General features: G+C 41.0%; 1 protein-coding gene across 1 annotated transcript in view; it reads left to right on the top strand.

Annotated features, from left to right (window-relative positions):
* has2 (hyaluronan synthase 2) overlaps nucleotides 1–11,309 on the top strand; it is a 24,003-nt gene extending 12,694 nt beyond the window's left edge. Inside the window, exons 2-4 of the mRNA XM_079503356.1 lie at nucleotides 2,326–2,958; nucleotides 7,634–7,735; nucleotides 7,856–11,309. Of these exons, the coding sequence (XP_079359482.1) occupies nucleotides 2,326–2,958; nucleotides 7,634–7,735; nucleotides 7,856–8,785 (1,665 nt within the window). The 3' untranslated portion in view covers nucleotides 8,786–11,309. The remainder of the gene's footprint in view (nucleotides 1–2,325; nucleotides 2,959–7,633; nucleotides 7,736–7,855) is intronic.
* Nucleotides 11,310–19,457: the final 8,148 nt, after the last annotated feature.

Raw genomic sequence — 19,457 nt, 5'->3', positions numbered from 1 at the left:
AGCAGGGTCTGGAAGCTCCAGTCCATTCCTTGATGTTGTCCATCCAGGAATTTCTCTGCCTGCATCTTCTCTGCTTTCCTTCTACTGTCCCCTGTAGGATGGTCTTTGACAGCGAAGTATGCCTTGTGAGTGTGACATGACCATACCAGGCCAGTTTGCAACGTTTTACTGTTGAGAGTAGAGGCTCCTATTCTCCAGCATGGATGGTGACTATCTGTCTAACGTAATCATTTGTCTGGTGTTCTTTATATGATATACATGTACTGTATGTAGCATCCTTCTGTAGCACTTGTTCTCGAAGGACTGTATCCTGCGCTCAGTGTCCGCTGTGAGTGTCCAGCTCTCACAAACATATAGTAGGGTGGCGAGTACAAGTGACTTGTACAGCCTAACCTTCACCGGGAAGCTGATGGTGTTGCTTCTCCAGACTCTGGCCAGTCTTGTCATGGCTGATGTTGCTATGCCGATTCTTGTTTTTATCTCCTTTGTGGAGCTGCCATCCTCACTCACGAAAGACCCAAGGTATTTTAAGTCCTTTACTACTTCCAGGGTTTGCCCGTTCATTGTGATTGGTTTGGTGTTAGTTGGTTGTGACTGTTGACTAGGATCTTGCTTTTCTCTTCACTTATCTCCATGCCATATGTCCTCGCTACCTCTTCCAGTCTGGTGGCGAGTTCCTGGAGTTCGGCTTTGCTTTTCCCCATTAGATCGATGTCATTGAAGTGCCTCATCCATGATGTTCTCCAAGAAGACATTGAATAATACAGGGGAGAGAAGACAGCCTTGACGGACACCGATCGTTGTTTTAAACGGTTCTCCCATGGTGTTGTTAATGAGAACTGCACTGCTTGTGTTTGTATAGAGTGATTGAATAACCTGTATATGAGGTTATTGTCAAAGTTGTAGTTTCTGAGAACCTGCCACAACCCTTCATGCCAAACACGGTCTATAAAGGCTTTCTTGAAGTTGATGAAGTTGTGATATAGGTCGTGTTGGTGCTGAAGGTGCTTCTCAATCAGTAATCTGATGTTGAACGACCTTGCAGGCCTATGCAAAGGCCTATGTAATTTAGATAGCATATATTATGTAGACATTCTATAGTGTATACTGTACTTATAGTTTCATTGTACAGATATTCTACTGTTAGACGGATATAGGTTCTTAATTTACTTATGATCCTAATCAGACATTAACTAAAGTCATAGGTGTTGCTGTCCCTCTGTCTCTTTCTGTCTGTGTGTGACACACACACACACACACACACACACACACACACACACACACACACACACACACACACACACACACACACACACACACACACACACACAATATATATATATGATGAAGGAATTATATGTATACTATATTCCTGATATCCAGTATGGGACTCTCAAATGTAGTAGGGGAGACGGCCACGTGCAACATCTTAAGGTCTAAAAGCTCTTGTCTTCTTCTTCCCACGGAGATATAAACAGATGACATCACAGGGTGGTCCGCACTGTGCTGGGCCGAGTTGAGCCTGCACTGAGTGGGTTTGCTCTGGTCTGCCAAACAGATGGCGGTAGCAGCATTACAAAGGAGAAATACAGCATAACAACTACTGGAGTGGACCATAAGACTTTGTTTACCTGGGACTTTGTGCATTAAGCATCTATTAGCTATTGAATGACAAAATGAGTCACAGGAGGGGGGAGGTCTCTCATGGTTACTTGAGTAATAATAACTCTTCGTGGACCAGCTGGTCCAGCAGGGTGATGTTTTAAGGGTGGTGGTCTGAAAAATATTAGAGGAGTGGAGGTTTGTCTCATGAGTATTCACACAACACCTGGATCTTGGACTTTTTGGCTGGGCTGCCAGTTTGCCTCTAAATTAGGTTACATCTTGTAATGTGCGACCACCCGCGTTAAAGAAAGTTGGAACAATCGGCTACTCACAACTGTCTGACATTTAGACGGGGATTTTGGGGACGGGAAGAAGGAGGGAAGAAGAGAGAGAGGGAGAGTAGACATTACTGCATTTTCAACCTTAGTTTGTGCTTCTCAATCTCAATACATTAGAATAAATGTTCTAATACAGTTACATTATATATAAATACATTTTCTTTTTACTCTCCACTTCCACTTTGTCACCTCTCACTACATTAGTTTTATTGCATTGCAATCAAAATAAAGATGTGTCCTTTTACCAGATTAAAGTTATAATCTGGGTTTATTCGTAATCTCTATATTCAACCACCAGTTTATTCTTCTATTGTGCCTAGATAAGATGTCAAAAGGCCCTAAACTCTATTCACCCCGTTTTCCTTTAATCTTTTGTCCCTAGATGAAATGCCAAAGAGCCCTCACCTATCTGCGGGTATTCGGCACCACCATGTTTGGCGTGTCCCTCCTGGTGGGCATCTCTACAGCCTACATAATGGGCTATCAGTTCTTCACCACTGCTCGCAACCACCTCTCCTTCGGCCTGTATGGCGCCATTCTGGTCATCCACCTCATCATCCAGAGCCTCTTTGCCCTCTTAGAACACCGGAACATGAGACGATCCTTGGAGACGCCGATCAAGTTGAACAAGTCGCTGGCATTGTGCATTGCATCATATCAAGAAGACCCAAACTACCTGAGGAAATGCCTGATGTCCGTGAAGAGGCTGTCGTACCCGGGTATCAAGGTGATAATGGTGATCGACGGCAACACGGACGATGACCGTTACATGATGGAAATATTCAAAGAGATCATGGGATGGGAGCAAAGCAAAGCAGCCACATATGTGTGGAGAAGTAACTTTCATTTCAAAGGACCCGAGGAGACGGATGAGAGCTATGCGGAGAGTATGCAGCATGTCACCAGGCTGGTGCTGAACAACAAGTGTGTCTGCATCATGCAGAAGTGGGGAGGAAAGAGAGAGGTCATGTATACAGCCTTCAAAGCACTGGGGAGGAGCGTGGATTATGTGCAGGTAAGATTAGATGGATGGATGGATGGATGTATGGATGGATGGATGGTTTATTAGTGTGGGGAATTCGGTAGAAAATTATGATAGGTTATATGAACAGATAGGCTACCAGATGTGCAGATGTGGGATGAGTAGACACTGGATGTTCACAGCCAGTGTGCTACTGTAAACATGTGGAGGCTAGGACAAAACATCTGAGGAATGATGGAGGGCGCACATGGAAGACAGACTGAGGCAGGGAAGGAGGCTGTAGGCAGGTAACGCTGGGGAGTAAGAGTGGAGAGTGGGGGATGGAGGTAGTACGACGAAGGGAGAGAGGGATGAAGGGATGGCTGGGGGGAGGGAACGAGGGCTGTGCCAAACCAAATATGGGGTCTACAAAGAGTCTTTTGTGTCTGGTTAAGATGGATGGTGGCTGTGTGCATCATGTAGTGTGGTGTAGCATGAACAAGGGGCAGGGCAGGGTAGCCGATGACTAAATGTAACAGCAGATCTTTTACATCATCTACACATCATTGTGATTCAAAGTCTGGCTCAGGACACAAAACTGGGTCATGGAAAGACAAAGAAAATCCCCAAGTTATAGTCTAATAATATATACTACACAACTGAAGCTACTAGATATTCTATATTCTATACAATAAGCTTTTAAAGGTGATGCAAATAATACAATTCAATTTGTAAGAAATACTCCCCAGACACCTTTTAGCCAGTCTAAGATGGATGGTGGTTGTGTGTACGCAGTGTAATGTTGCGTGAAATAGCGTGAGGGGCAGCAGACAGCTATACATACTAAGAGAAGACCTTTTTTTCACAGACCTGAGAGTCACATCTAAATCACATGTAACCTACTGTTTTAAACACAGTTCAGTTTGAGTCACAGAGAGAACATAATGAGGAAATATTGCAACATTTTGTTGGAAGGCTGACACATACTGAAAAATCAAGAACACAATAGCAGTAGTGTTGATTAAAAAAGACAAACAATAAGGAAAAAGGGGCTTTAATGAGAAACTTAAATTGCAGCTGTTCTTGACATTCTGAATACCTCCCTTGACATAAGCTGCCACTTTTGCGTGCCTTGCACAGGAGAGGGTGCATGTGTTTGGTCCGAAACCCTAACCCAAACATAACCTCACAGAAAGCCACCGGTTAGTTTTAACCTGCCATAAATGTCTGAGGTTAGTTTTAACCTGCCACACATGTTGGGAGGCACAGGTGAGTTGTAACCAGCCACGCATGTCGGGAGCGACAGTGTTGTCGGACTAATGCCTGTCAGAGTGTTAGTATGTCTAACCAACGTATGCGCCCCGCTCATGAGCTATTGAGGGAGGGAGGGGAGGAGGCTCATATCACCTCTCTTGACAAGATTGTACTGCCTGGCCTCATTCAAATGAGCATCCTTTGGGTCAGAGGTTTGTTTAGGGTAAGCCTAGTACATAGAGTTCAAAGATAAATGCATTATACAAAGAAACTCTGACCGTGTCATGCCAAACCTGGGGTCTTCGTAAATTTGATTATTTCAAATCCAGGCTTTGGCAAGTCTTTGGTGATATTCTCTCTATGGTTGTTGGTTTCAAGCCTATAATTTGCTTTGACTTCCCCTGGCATGCTTATAGAATGTGATACAGCTTTGGAAATAGGGCGTTGCACAATTCCATAATGCCTATTGGATCTGCCTGGATTCAATTTCTAAGTAAATTGCATTTCATTTACAAAACCATTACCGATGCTTTTGATTAGACATAAAGCTTTATCATTGTCCAGCAGAAGCAATTGTCAATGTCAGATAGCACAAGGCACAAAATGTAACCCCACAAAAAGATGGCACAACAGTGTTGCATAATGGACACCATTGTTTTATGTTGGTCTAACAGCCTCAGACATTTTATTGCATCCACATTTTTGTGAAAAGTAGGCCCCATGCTAGGGTAGTTCTCGGTTAACCTCTTGTCTGCAATGAAGGACAAATCCTCTCAGAAACAGCGTATTATACCTATGAACAGATAAACATCTATTTAAATTGGAGGTTCATGTCTAAAGCATCTACACCTAGATGCTTTAGACATGCAGTACTGTACTATACATCAGAAGCTCCTACAATGTAATACATTAAATGTTACACAAAGGGATTATAACCACTATCTTTGACTTTAATTATGTTAACTCAAGGCAGGTATACATTAAAATGTGTGGTAAGTAAAAAAATACCAAAGGTTACGTAGGTAACCATGGTTATGTGAGCGATTGGATCACTCCAATATATGATAGTGGCTCCGCCTAGCGGAGGAACTATCATATATTGGAGTGATCCAATATAGCGCTACATATTACATAACAGCCAATAGTCAGATCCATCAGGTTACATTTACAATACGATGTTTAAGCTAACTCATGGCATGGGGCATGGGGCGACTGTGGCTCATGAGGTAGAGCAGGTCGTCCAATGATCCATGGGTTGCCGGCGGTTCGAATCCCGGCTCCTCCTGTCTACATGTCGAAGTGTCCTTGGGCAAGACACTGAACCCCAAATTGCTCCCGATGTGCTGGTTGGTACCTTGCATGGCTTCCGCCGCAATCGGTGTATGAATGTGTGTGTGAATGGGTGAATGTAATGCACAATCTATGTAAAGCGCCTTGGATAAAGGCGCTATATAAATGCACCATTTACCATTTATTAAGAGATGCCCATGCCCACTTGAAGGATCAGGCACAGTTTCCTCACCCAGGGCAGGAGTTAGCCCAGCTTCTTATCCAGACCTCAGTTATATAAAACTTGAATACTGTAACTTGCTACTTACTGGCCTCACTCACATGTACACATAAGCACCTCCAAATTATACAGAATGCCGCAGCAAGCTTGGTCTTCAACCAGCCAAAATGTTCACGTCTCCCCCTTTCCTGGCTCCCGCCATTGGCTCCCAGTTACTGCTTGCACAGAGTACAAAACACTGATGTTGGTCTACAACACAACGAAAACAAAGCTAACACAGGGAAGCTGTCTGAACCTTCCCTAAAACATCCAGGACAACACTCCACACGTCCCAGACTCCCAAAATGTGGAACAAACTCCCCATTGCAGTTAGAACTGAAGGCTCACTTGCAAATGTCTGCCGCAACCTGAAGACTCAGTTCTTCAGACACCACCTTAGCCTGTAACACCTGACCTAGCCTTGACGACCATGCAGTCTTATGCAAGTCTTACCTTGCTGTAAGTTGCTTTGGATAAAGGGTGTCTTCTAAATACCTTAATTGTAAATTGTAGGGCAGACAATTGGTGTAAAATCAACCTTATTAACTCAATAGTGCTTTATTAGCCTTAATTCAATAGAAACTAGAGTAGTTTGTGAGGATAAAAAGATCCTTCATTGCCATGACGCTATCAAACACCTGCACCAGGCTACAGGCTGCCAGAGCCCACTTATTTAGACAAATTCTGCCATTTATGGACTGAGTGAAAGGGGAAAATACAGACAGAGAGAGAGAGGGAGAAGAGAGAGAGAAATGGGTATGTGCCACTCAAATGCTTGCCAAAAGTGAGTGTTGGTGATTATATCCAAAGCAATAGTGGGTGGTGATTACTTGGGTGTGAAGAATTCTGCGATTCATTGCAATAGATTATGTGCTGGCAACATATCCATTTGCTTGATTCAGACCAGTACTAGACTAATTCAATTTAGCTTTTATCACAGAAAAGTAGCCTCAATACACTGAAGACAAGTTAAGGAAGAACAAAAGATAAATTTTCTAGATTAACTTCACTTCATTTAACTATCACACAAGGGGAGATACAAACAGCAAACCATGTGTATTCTCATGAGTCACCAGTCTTCACTTAGGCCTAATGACATCACCTGTGTAGGTGATGTCATTAAGGACTAAGTGAAGACTTCACTCCCAATTTAGGCATGAAGGATCTTTTAAGTTGAGATGAACACATAAGACCAGACTGTTATAGGCAAAACATGTGATACACTCATCATTAGCAAGCAAATTATCATATACTGTAGACGATTGTAGTAAAAAGTAAACATAAGCTTTAGATTCTTTATTCATTAGAATGATTGCCTCTAAAGCCAATGGAATGTCTTAATTATAATTAACCACTGCTTCATACAAATACATGGCCAATGCAGTGATGGTGTTTCAGTTAATTCACCAATACCAACACTCCACAGAGCTTCCTAATCTGTCACAAGTCACAGAGAGCGGCTGTATGTGTAATGAGATACAGGTCCCAAAGGCTAAGTGGTGTTGTTGGCGAGGGCATGGGAATGTTTGAGGATTTTCAGTGTTGTGTCCGCTAGGTGTGAATTCTAAAGTATTTGCTGCCTCCAAGTTGAGAAGTAAGTTGGAGGCACTAGTGTGATTTGATCAAAACCAGATACATTTACATTTTATGGGACATTTTATGGTATGGAATTCAAATAATCAATAATCATTATTATCAAGCATTACATATTTCAAATGCAGAGTGTGGGCTTCATCATAACTTGAGAATGATTGAGAGAAATGAATGAATGATAAAGGGTTTCCAAAATTATATATTTTATACTAAATGTATCAAACATGGTTACTAGTGTTCAGTAGACTGTATCTGTCATATAATACAATGCTGTGGAACAAAGCTTGTAAATCGTATGCAGTAAGTACTGAGCATTTTGTGCATTTCATTTAGGTGTGTGACTCTGACACCATGTTGGACCCTGCCTCATCAGTGGAGATGGTTAAGGTTCTAGAAGAAGACCCAATGGTGGGGGGCGTGGGAGGTGATGTACAGGTATATCAATTCAAGGTTTTCAATTAACATTATCTCCTCCTGTTTTTACTGTGTATCAGCCATGCTTCATCATTTATCATCTCTTAAATCATTCTCTGTAATCTCTCCTGTTCCATCTAGATCCTGAATAAGTATGAGTCATGGATCTCCTTCTTGAGCAGTGTGCGGTACTGGATGGCCTTCAACATAGAGCGAGCCTGCCAGTCTTACTTTGGCTGCGTCCAGTGCATCAGTGGACCATTAGGAATGTACCGGAACTCTCTCCTGCACGAGTTTGTGGAGGACTGGTACAACCAGACCTTCATGGGTTCTCACTGCAGTTTTGGGGATGACCGCCACCTCACAAACAGAGTTCTCAGCCTCGGGTACGCAACCAAATACACAGCGAGATCGAAATGCCTCACTGAGACGCCCATCACATACCTGCGCTGGCTCAACCAGCAGACTCGGTGGAGTAAGTCCTACTTCAGAGAGTGGCTCTACAACTCCATGTGGTTCCACAAGCATCATCTGTGGATGACCTACGAGGCTGTGATCACGGGGTTCTTCCCGTTTTTCCTCATTGCCACTGCAATACAGCTGTTCTACCAAGGAAGGCTCTGGAATATCCTCTTGTTCCTACTCATTGTCCAGGCAGTAGCACTGATCAAGGCCGCATTCGCCAGCTGCCTACGAGGCAACATTGTCATGGTGTTCATGTCGTTTTACTCCGTCCTGTACATGTCGAGCCTATTGCCGGCTAAAATGTTTGCCATAGCGACAATCAATAAAGCTGGATGGGGCACTTCGGGGAGGAAAACCGTTGTGGTGAATTTCATCGGCCTTATTCCCATATCTGTTTGGTTCACCATCCTCTTCGTTGGTATTATTTATACCACAATCCAAGAGACCAGAAAACCTTTTCCTGATTCAGAGAAAATAGTTCTGATCATAGGGGCGATTGTGTACGCCAGTTATTGGGTCATGCTTCTGACGTTGTACATGGTGCTGATAAATAAATGCGGGAAGAGGAAGAAAGAGACTCACTACGACATGGTGCTGGATGTATGATGCAAAAACAGTGCTCGTCTCTTTCCAAGAAACATTCTGCTAATGGGCTGCTCTCTCACCATGTGACGTAAATTAAACTGAATAAGAGGGACACAATGGCTACCACAAAATGTAATTGGAAGCTGTGACTTAAAAGTAGATGCAAACAATACCATTCTTAAAAGTGTCATTCCCCTATGGGTGCTTTTGTACATGTCTTGTACAAGGATTGTGGTAAAATTATTACAGGCTATGCACCAGTATTTCCCCTAGTAATAACTGTGAGTGGTATACATGAATAATTTAGAATACACAACATGTTTGTGTGGTTGCTAGTAAAACAAGTCATTATTTAGTATTTCTAACAGTCTGTCACAGGTTTAATCATGTCAACTTTTAAAAGTGTTTATCTCCACTGCCAGATGACTGTAAACCGATAAGAATTAATACCATTGCGAGAACAAGGCGTAAAGTTTACTGTGCAATTGTCAAATTGACTATTAGGCTTAGGGCACCCTGACAAAAGGACACCCCACCCAGTCTAGAAGTTAAGGTGCATTTTTGTATGTCACATGGTCTAAACACTCAACCATTTTCTGGGCAAAAAGCATTGCCGTATACCGTATCAAGTGTTCTTAAAAATGCTTTGGAAGTGCTGCAAAGAACACTTAGAAGGGGAAAAGGGTGAGGAAAGGGGGAGCTGCTCTTTCTCTCTCTCAATGTTTACAAAGTGAATAATCTCAAACTGATCACTGATTGGTAGATAGGCTCTCCACGGGATCAGGTGACCAGAGGTGAAGTCATGTGACCAGAAGAGAGACAGTGTATCATTGCTGCTGTGACTGTTTTGTTTCTACAGAAACAAAGACCATGTTTTTCTTTTTTATATTATGAGTGTATGTGTCAGAAATGTTGTAACACTATTTTGATTTTAATGTATTTCTTTCTGCCAACATGAATGATACCACCAAGTGGACATCATGGGCTTGTTCCAACCCAAAACGTGTTCGTCTCTCCATATGTCCTTGCTCTTATTCAATCTCTGGCAATCCAGATAATGTCATCTCTTTGGACAGTATCCTATGGAAGCTGTCAAGCTGAGTCTGGTAGAAGATCAAGTTGAATGAGGACGTGAAATGTTTTTTAAAGATTTTTTAAAGAAGAGGAGAGATATGAAGGGAGACGATGGTTATCCTCAAAGAGGATACAATAGCATAATTTGAAAAATACATTTCCATAGATTGTTATCCATACACATGCAATACCTTTATTAGGGGTAGTGAAAGGGACAAGAGCATTTGGAAGAGAATGACATTTGGAATGGAACAAGTACTACAGACTGACATGAATTTAAATTCTATGCACTTTTATGTCTCTCTCCCATGGTGCCGCATGATGCTTGACGTATAGTAATCGAGATGATATACCTCAGTGGTTCTGTTTGCATTGCATCAAGGTGACAGGATGTTGTCCGAAGGCAGGCACATTCTGAAGGTCTCAAGTAATTTATGATCTTTTTGTGATAAATACAAAAATATATAAAAGTGTCCTTTTTTATACATAGTTTAAGTCAACGCTGGATTTCTCTGCCTTGTTGGCCCTTTGCTGTAGCCGTTGACAACTTATTGTATTTTGATGCATTTTTATAGACATTTTTATTCTATTTTTGCTTAGCCACCAAAGATTCTCTATTTTCTTTTCTTTATATGAAAACATTGAAAAACATTGAAAATGTGTTGTGCTTTCGACTGTTCTGACAATGACGTATATATCTGACCAAACAATGTGAAATTACAAGCTGGGGTTTTGTCTGCAGTGATAATAAAATGCAATTTCTAGGGATAAGTTATTGATTTAAAAAAGGGTGATGAACCTGTGTTTTTTTGTACTTCGATAGAAAACCAGCATATTTATATAGGCTAAGACCTTAATGTGATTTAGAGATTTATGTCCTTGGATAATATAAAATATGTTGGTATACATTTCATATCCACAGCAAAAATGCCACGCTTATTAAGTGATATCATATTGTATTAAGGATAACAAGTTAAAGATGAAGATACTAAAAGTCAACATCAACACCAACCAAATAATTTGCTAGTGCAATAAGATAAATTGACTTAAATTATCTTAAAATTGTCTTACTAATCCTGAATACAAGCTAAAATCACTTTTAAGCTCTTTATTATTATTATTGTTCGAGGGTTCAAATATGGGGAATGCGTCATATTTAGTCCTAAACATAATGAACAAATAAACCATAAAAGTTCCAGGAACATTTGCACAAAATGTTATCTCTACTCCAAAATGTGTAACCTTTTACACATATTGTGCCTTAAAGAACTTTTAAGCATTTTAAGGACAGACTTACACCAAGGTATGATGAATGAGACCAATAAATGTTCCATGAAATTGTTTTCGTGCCAGACTAATCATGGGCAGTGTTATCTTGAAGCACTTTTGTGTTGTGCCAAATAAAAAGAACAAATATTTAATATGTCTGTGGAGAGAGTTGCTTTATTAAAAAAGAAATCAGACTGTTGTTAATTAGTCATCAAGTACAGTAGTGTATCATGTATGAGTGTCTTTGCAACGAGAGCCTTGAGATTTTGAACAATAAAATAAATAACAAATGGGGTTGAACAATTTTGAGAAATTGACAAAGGATCAAACTGATTTCTTCTATACACAGGGTTCCTACACAAAGGATCAAACTGATTTATTCTATACACAGGGTTCCTACACAAAGGATCAAACTGATTTATTCTATACACAGGGTTCCTACACAAAGGATCAAACTGATTTCTTCTATACACAGGGTTCCTACACATTCGGAATTTCAAAATTCCATACTTTTTCCAGACTCTAATTTCACGCCTGTGGGTCGCTCCCCGGGCAAGCTGCGGCCGAAGATTCGAGGTGTCAGAGATAAAAAAGTCGGTTCAGTGTCAGAGATAATTCCAGGGCGGCACAGCTCTTCCCCCTGGCCGCCCAGGAAAACAGAACAGCAGTAATACCGGTAGTCTGGAAACATAAATATTTTACATTTACAGTATTTTACATTTTACATACTTTCTAGACCTGTAAAAGTATGAAATGAAATTCCATACTTTTCATACTTGCGTAGGAAAGGAACCCAAATACATTATACATTGTGTACTTTGTGGACCATTAAACTAATTTCTTTAGATTTTAAGATAATAATGGCATATTTTCTGAAATGTACGTGTGATTAATATTATTTTTTTTCTTTTGAAGTTATTTTTTATATGATCTTTCACTGCCCCCGACGCTCATGCCAAAATGACATAGGCACCGGAAATGTACCGGACATGTATTTATGTACTTATGTATTTTAGCATTAATAAATACCGTTTCTGATTACGTGTTGTTATATTCCAAAATATCCTCCAGCGCTATAGGACCCTACCGCATTCCTTGTTCAGTGGTAGTTCCATATCGACAAATGCTGAACGGAGCAACAAGGGGTGAAATAGACTACTAAAAATGAATGTTACACACTATGACTTTAAATGTAAAGGCTTCAGCTTGTGGCCCAGTTAATGAACTACACTGTACAGTACAGACAGTAGACTCATGGGATCAGATTAGATGACGTGAGAAATGACACTACATCTTATGATTAATAAAGTAAGCTTGGTTCAAGCCATAATGGCCCAAGGGCCATCTTTTGTTTTTGTTAAGTGAGTCAGACTGAGTATTCATCCGCCCTTTGGACAGGATACTATTCTGATGAGAAGGTCTTATCACAAATTCAACCCCTTGCTGAGTGCCAAGTTAAAGTAGGGTCAGCTCCCATTAATTATAGTTTTTGGCTGGATGAACAGAGAGACATGGGGGGGGGGTGTAGAAGACCCTTTCACCTTGTTTGTCAGAGCCAGTCGTTTTGCCATCTTTGGTGAGTCATTAAAATAGGACCCTGGCCTGAGCACAAAACTTCAAATCAAATACTGTTTTTGTAAGTAGTTACAATACCTTTCTTTCATTTCCGATGCCTGAAAATCAGATTGGTGCATGACTCAAAATACTTGTGTATGGGGCATTTACCATACTGGTCTACTCCTGTACTTAATGAACCGTCTGTGAGGTCATTGAGTTTTTGAAGACCTGAAAATAAGCTTGTGACCAAAATGGGCCAAAGACCAACACCGCTGTGTGTTTTAATGAGACTGTGCCTCGCAAGGTAAGGTGGGTTCAAGTGGATATACTGAAACTTTGAGATTTGGTCTCCCAGGAGGAAAAGGTTTTAGCAACTAAAGTCCAGTTACGTCCTCTGGGCCACAAGATACTCTCAAGAAAACACCTTAACACCTTAACCCTTAAGGTTAAAATGTTGTTTTCTCTGGCGACCACGCTGGTCTGCAGATAACATGGTAGACCCTCCCTTGGGATGGAGAGGACAGGACTCTCTGGCTTGTGCTTGGCCAGATGGCCTACTCTATACATCCCTCCACTTCCCCATACTGGCAATGATGGAAAAAGTCCGTTCTGTCCAACAACACAGTCACAGTCTACTGGTAACTCCAATTGTAATTTGGTCGGCAGTTGTCCAGAAACAAAAGATCACACCCGTGTGAAGTGACGTGAGGGGTGCTAATATATTAAATTCTAACTCATGTTGATTAGGTGATGTAATGGTGATGTAAAACAAACGGTGCAAACACAAACATTAAATGCCATTAACAATAAAGAGACAATATGACGTAAATGACACATCCTGACGTAAATTTTCCCTTCATTGTCAATCCATTTACAAAACAAACATTGAACTAAAGACAAACATTAAACCTGTGTGAAGTGAGGGGCGCTCTTATCATCATACCATCTTCATGATGTATGATGATATTGTCAATGGGAATTTAATCTTTGTGTTAGGACAAAAAACAAAAAAAGGTGATTTGCTCAGATACAGTATGACGTAAATTCTCCATTCATTGTCAATGGCATTTAATGTTTGTGAATCTACACTATAGCTGAATATAGGAGGGGCTAGCACGCCTCACGCTCTCTTATCATCATACATCATCATACATCACATTCCGTGCTCAGCCAATCAAATCATTTCCGTGGTACACACAGACACACAAAGATGGGCATAGGAGGGGCTGTACCTATCTATTTAATAGCTTGATCAATCTACTAAATATGGAGATATGAGAATATGAGTTTGGCAAGATAGTGTTAACATTCACTATAATTATCCACTATAATTAGTCCCTGATGTCTGTGTCCATTTTATAAATGGGTGCAACAGTTAATCTAATCGATTGAATTGATTATACAAAATATCGATAATCGATATATAGCGGCAGTAAATCTGCAATGAATGAAAGTGCCTGCCATAGATGTGCGGGCTCCTAAAAGTCAGGCGCCCCTCACTTCACACAAGTGTGATTTTTGAGGGGCTATAGCCCCTCATATAACCAGCTATTAGGGTAAACTTCGTCCTACACAAACATTAAATTCCCATTGGCAATGAATGGAGAATTGTACGTCATAGTGTCTGAGCAAATCGGCTTGGTGTCTATTTTAGTCTTACACAAACATTAAATTCCCATTGACAATGAATGGACAATTTTATAGTGTCTGAGCAAATAGACATGTTATGTCATGATTACAAATTCCCATAAGAGCGCCCCTCACTTCACACGGGTGTGATTTTTATAAATTAATTAATCGATTCATAATCCAACATTTTTGAGAGCCGATATCCTCTCCTATGTCCAGCTTTTAGTGTGTGTGCAAAAACAACTTTGTCCTACACAAACATTACATGCCATTGACAATGAATGGCTAATTTTGAGTTGCGTAGCCTAACACAAACATTGAAGACGAAGGTGAGGACGCAAATTCTTATTGGCCAGAATGAGATGATATATGATGATGTACGATGATAAGAGTGCCCCTCACTTCACACGAGTGTGATTTTTAAAGGGTAAATTGATCATAGACTTTACTATAGGGGTGTACTGTGGCAACAGGTAGTCTACAACGAGTCATCTGACAACAAGTGTAATGGGTATTCCATACATGGGTGTGGCATGCGTTCCCAACTTGCATCATCCCCACTGGGCAGTGGGCACCAGCCTAATTTGGAAAGAATTCTAAAAAATAGCTATGAACATGGGCATACTCCATCTATAATCTAAATATATACTGTGTTCTCACAACCACACACATTTCACGTTAGCTTTGCCTAGGTACATTACTGTGGATGGATATAGAATGGATAGTGCCTCTTTCCCTTATATTAATCAGGTATTTCTGTATTTGACTGTAAAGGCAATCGGAGCTCCAACCCTCTGGAATGCCCTCCCTCTGGAGATCAGGCTCGCAGAGTCCGTCCCCCGTTTCAAATCCCTCCTGAAAACTCATTTTTATAAAGTTGCTTTTATCCCTTAACTGTCTACTTTTCGTATCTTAATGCATTTTTCCATATTGATTGCTTGTTTTATCCTGTATCATTACTTATTGTTGTTTACCTACATATTGTTTTCATGTTGTGGATTGTTTTTATTCTCTGTGAAGCACTTTGTAACTTCGTTTCAAAAGGTGCTATATAAATAAAGATGTATTATTATTATTATTATTATTATTATTGTTATTATTATTATTTTTATAATATTTAGGAAGAAAAAAATACTAAACATGATTTCAAATGGATTCTGATTACATGGTTGCTTCTGTGTGACATAAATGTTAATTAAAGCATTGAATCTGGTCAGTTCTCAGTTCTCAGTCAACATTTGGCATTAACATGAGGAACATTTGAGAACAACTTGGACATGAAATCTACGTACTGTATAACCTCGGTGAAGTAGTCTTATAAAACTGGGCTGTGGCACTTAGTGATGATTATGCTGTCAAGTGTATTGTTTTATTATTCTGGAGGTCTACTGTGGTCTACCATGGAGGTGAAAGAGAGATACAATTTGTGATAGAGATGCATGGAATAATGTTACATTTGGACATCAAAACTCAAGCACAGCTATTGATATGAATGCCTGGAGATGGGCCTGCTAGTTGTTTGGCTGGCTGGCATTATGCTGTTGTCCTAGTAGAAACAGATGAAGTAAAGTGAATTGGAGACAGAACTGTATGTCATTGTGTTTGTGTGTGTGTGTGTGTGTGTGTGTGTGTGTGCGTGTGTGCGTGTGTGCGTGCGTGCGTGCGTGCGTGCGCGTGTGTGTGTGTGCGTGCGTGCGCACGCACGTGTGTAGGTTTTGCTCCAATACAAACAGATTAATTAAGAAAAGAACAGTGGGTCTCTATCGACCAATGTAGAGGGGTGGACGGTTGTCATGGCATAAGAAAGCTTGTTTATTGAATCAACAAACAAACACACTCTAACATTTGTCATGCTCGCTCTCTCCCTTGTCTGTCTGTCTCACACACACGTACACAGTATTTCTGCCACACAAGGCGAATCAGGCAGCTCATTTGAATATCTCTAAATTACTTACGGCCCAGCCCAAACATAAAACAATGTTGGGAACTGCTGCGGCTAATAAGGCTAGACACCCCCCAATATGTTATCATTTTGCTTATTGGATCCACAGACCTGAGGTAATGGAATGACCAACACGGTGTCTCCAGAGGTGAGATCAGAGAGACGTTACCTTGGTGAAGAAGTTGTAGCAGACACAACATCAACAACAACAAATAATCTATCTATAAATTCACGAAGGTCTGTGTATATATGTATGCATAACTGGGGCACCATCTGACCGTTTGACTTCAAACTTCACACATGTGTGTGGCAGATGACCCGGTAGTGTGGGGAAACCACAAATGTCTGTATCTGTCTGTCTGCGGGTTTGTGGAGGACGCACCAAGTCTCTGTGTCTGTGGCGGATGTACGCATTATCTTCCCTTATTGGCCAACCCAAAACAATCTGCTTCAGCAGTTTTAATTAGGGTACTGCACTGGGTACTCTAATAAAGGGTAAAGCGAGTACTTTGACAACAGTTATTGCATAACCGATTGGGGCATGCATTCCCACCTATTAATTAATAGTTCTCGACATACAACTTATGTGTTTCCCTTCGGGACCGTCCTAGTCTAGTAGTCCATCCATCCATCTTCAACCACTTCTCCGTAGTCTTATCATCATACATCATCATATTCTGTGCTCAGCCAATCAAATCATCACAAATGTGGTACACACAGACACACAAAGCTGGAGTCAGACTCCATTCGCATGTATGGAAATAGGATTTCTTTGACGTGGCCTAAAAAAGGCTGAAAAGTGGATTGAGAAAATTGTAATTTACTCATTGGGAGATCTACAGGTCTTTTGACAAATGAGGGTGAGTTACAGTTGCCGAGGGAGTCTCACGGCCCTCTACCATATTGCTGAATTTCATGAAGAACGATAGCACAGAACTGCCAATACTTCTAAAATGGCAACATTTTCACAGAAACAATAAGGGCCCTTTATAACCCCCAATAACTATAAAATGCTGTTCCTGAAGAAACAGTGTGGGCTCCAGTAGCGCTCTACTCGATGATGATGTATTGACCCACATGGCATCACAGCCCCCCTCCCCTATTTGTTGACCCACATGACGTCACAGCCCAGAGGGCAAACGGCCCCAGGAATAATTACACTAACAATAGTGGACTCGCTAGTCGAGACCACAATTATAACCCATTTAGACCTGAGGCTGATAAAAAAAGGCTTCTAAATCGTGACAGTTTTCAGAAAAAACTCTGTTTCTATGTCAGTGGTGCTCAACCTTTTTCCTGTCAAGGACCCCCAGAATGATCTGTATTTTGACCCCCATCTGAAAATATGTAGTTCTAGGGACCTCCCCAGAAGCGAAGATTTGAGTTAAAACGTTCACTCTGAAAGAATATATATTCAAAGATTTGCGCCACATTTTCACGATTTGGCAAAAATAGCAGATCTACAAGCTACTCGATGATGATGATGTATTGACATCACAGCCCCCCTCCCTCTGTCTTCCTATTGGTTGACCCACATGACATCGCAGCCCAGAGGGCAAACAGCCCCGGGAATAATTACGATAACAATAGCCCCCCCCCCCCTGTCTATTGGTTGACCTACATGATGTCACAGCCCAGCAAGAAAACAGCACCGGGGGAAGAAATGCGATAACAATAGTGGACTCGCTTCTCAAGCCCACAATAATAATAATAACATTCTTTCTCTTTACTTTCTCTTGCTGTTCTTTGACATACCGGTATTATCAACAAAGTATATTCGTAGAGGTAGATATGGTATACATTATAAACCAAATATAGAAAAATGTGAAGAGAACTTTTCTCAGGATCTTCCCAGTGTGATGTTTCTAAATGCAAAGACAGATGTGAGAAACAGATGTTGTGGGATTCTCTTTAACCTAGTTCACATAAGAACTATTTTACATAACGCCCCTGCAGAAGTGCAGGGGCGCCTGCAGGCCTAGCGGTCCAAGAGCATGCACATATAGGCTCCAGCCTGACAGCGCGTTGCATCTTCAAGTCCCGTTCATGACCACCTTTGCTGCGTGTCTCTCCCCGTCTTTCTCTCCATCTTTCCTGACTGTCTTCACTTGAAACTCAATAAAGGCCGAAAAACAAAACAAAAAATCTTAAAATATAAATAAAAAAATGCAGACTAAACAGTTGTTTTAACTTCACCCCTTGATCATTCTCATTCTTTCACATTTATAGCTATCGTGCTTGCCATATCACAGTGTCATTGTTAATTTAATTAATTGACCACTGAGCAATATTAACACTGAGGATTTTTCTGTGATAAACTACTGTGAATTTACAATCTCTGCTGTAAATCAAGCTTATAACATACATTCTTCTCATAGCAAACTGTTTGAACTATTCAGACAGACATTGTTTATTTCCCCTAACCACAGAAACTAAGGTGTGGTACACCACACACACACACACACACACACACACACACACACACACACACACACACACACACACACTTCTCTCTCTCTCTGTCTGTCTGCCTGCCTCTGTCTGTCTATGATGTAATCTTCATGCATGCAGAACTGAACAGCACATGTGGGCAGAGAAGTAGCGGCAGTAAGAAGCAGCCAAGCCTCGCTCCCTCAGTGCGTCAGCAGTCAACGCCATCTCTATGTTAGCTCTGCCAAATACATTACAGCACCGCTTAGCACTGCCGCTAGCAAGCTAATGGCTCCCCATTGGCAACTTGTCTTCAGCTGCCGTCTCCTGAATCGTCCCCCCGATTCCCTTTCTATATACCGCCTATAATTTTTTTCACAACAATTCTGTTTTATGAGACATTGGATATGTCTCATCCAATAGTGTGGATCTAGTGTGTTGCTGTTCCCCTCATATGTCACTTCAATCTCTTGTTGTGGAACTAGCACAATGATAAAGAGGAAGAAGCACTTCCATTAACACACATATAATGCTTAAACTGCTAAATTACGGTAAAGCCCCGTCCACACCAGAACAGACATTTTGCTAAACAAACATTTTCCTCTATGTTTTGTTATAGGCCACTCAAACCAATACAGAAACACAGTTGAGTTATCATAATTATTTTACTCCAGTCTCTGTGTATCCATGTAAACAAAGCATTTGGAATACAATGATGTCATACCTCAATTACCACATGCTCATGGTTGATTTGTGTAAGCTTTTTAAGCGTTGCCAGCCACATCATCTGAC

The sequence above is a fragment of the Electrona antarctica genome (genome assembly GCF_951216825.1).
Source record: "Electrona antarctica genome assembly, chromosome: 6".
NCBI lineage: Eukaryota > Metazoa > Chordata > Actinopteri > Myctophiformes > Myctophidae > Electrona > Electrona antarctica.
This window is presented reverse-complemented; position numbering and strand designations above follow the sequence as displayed.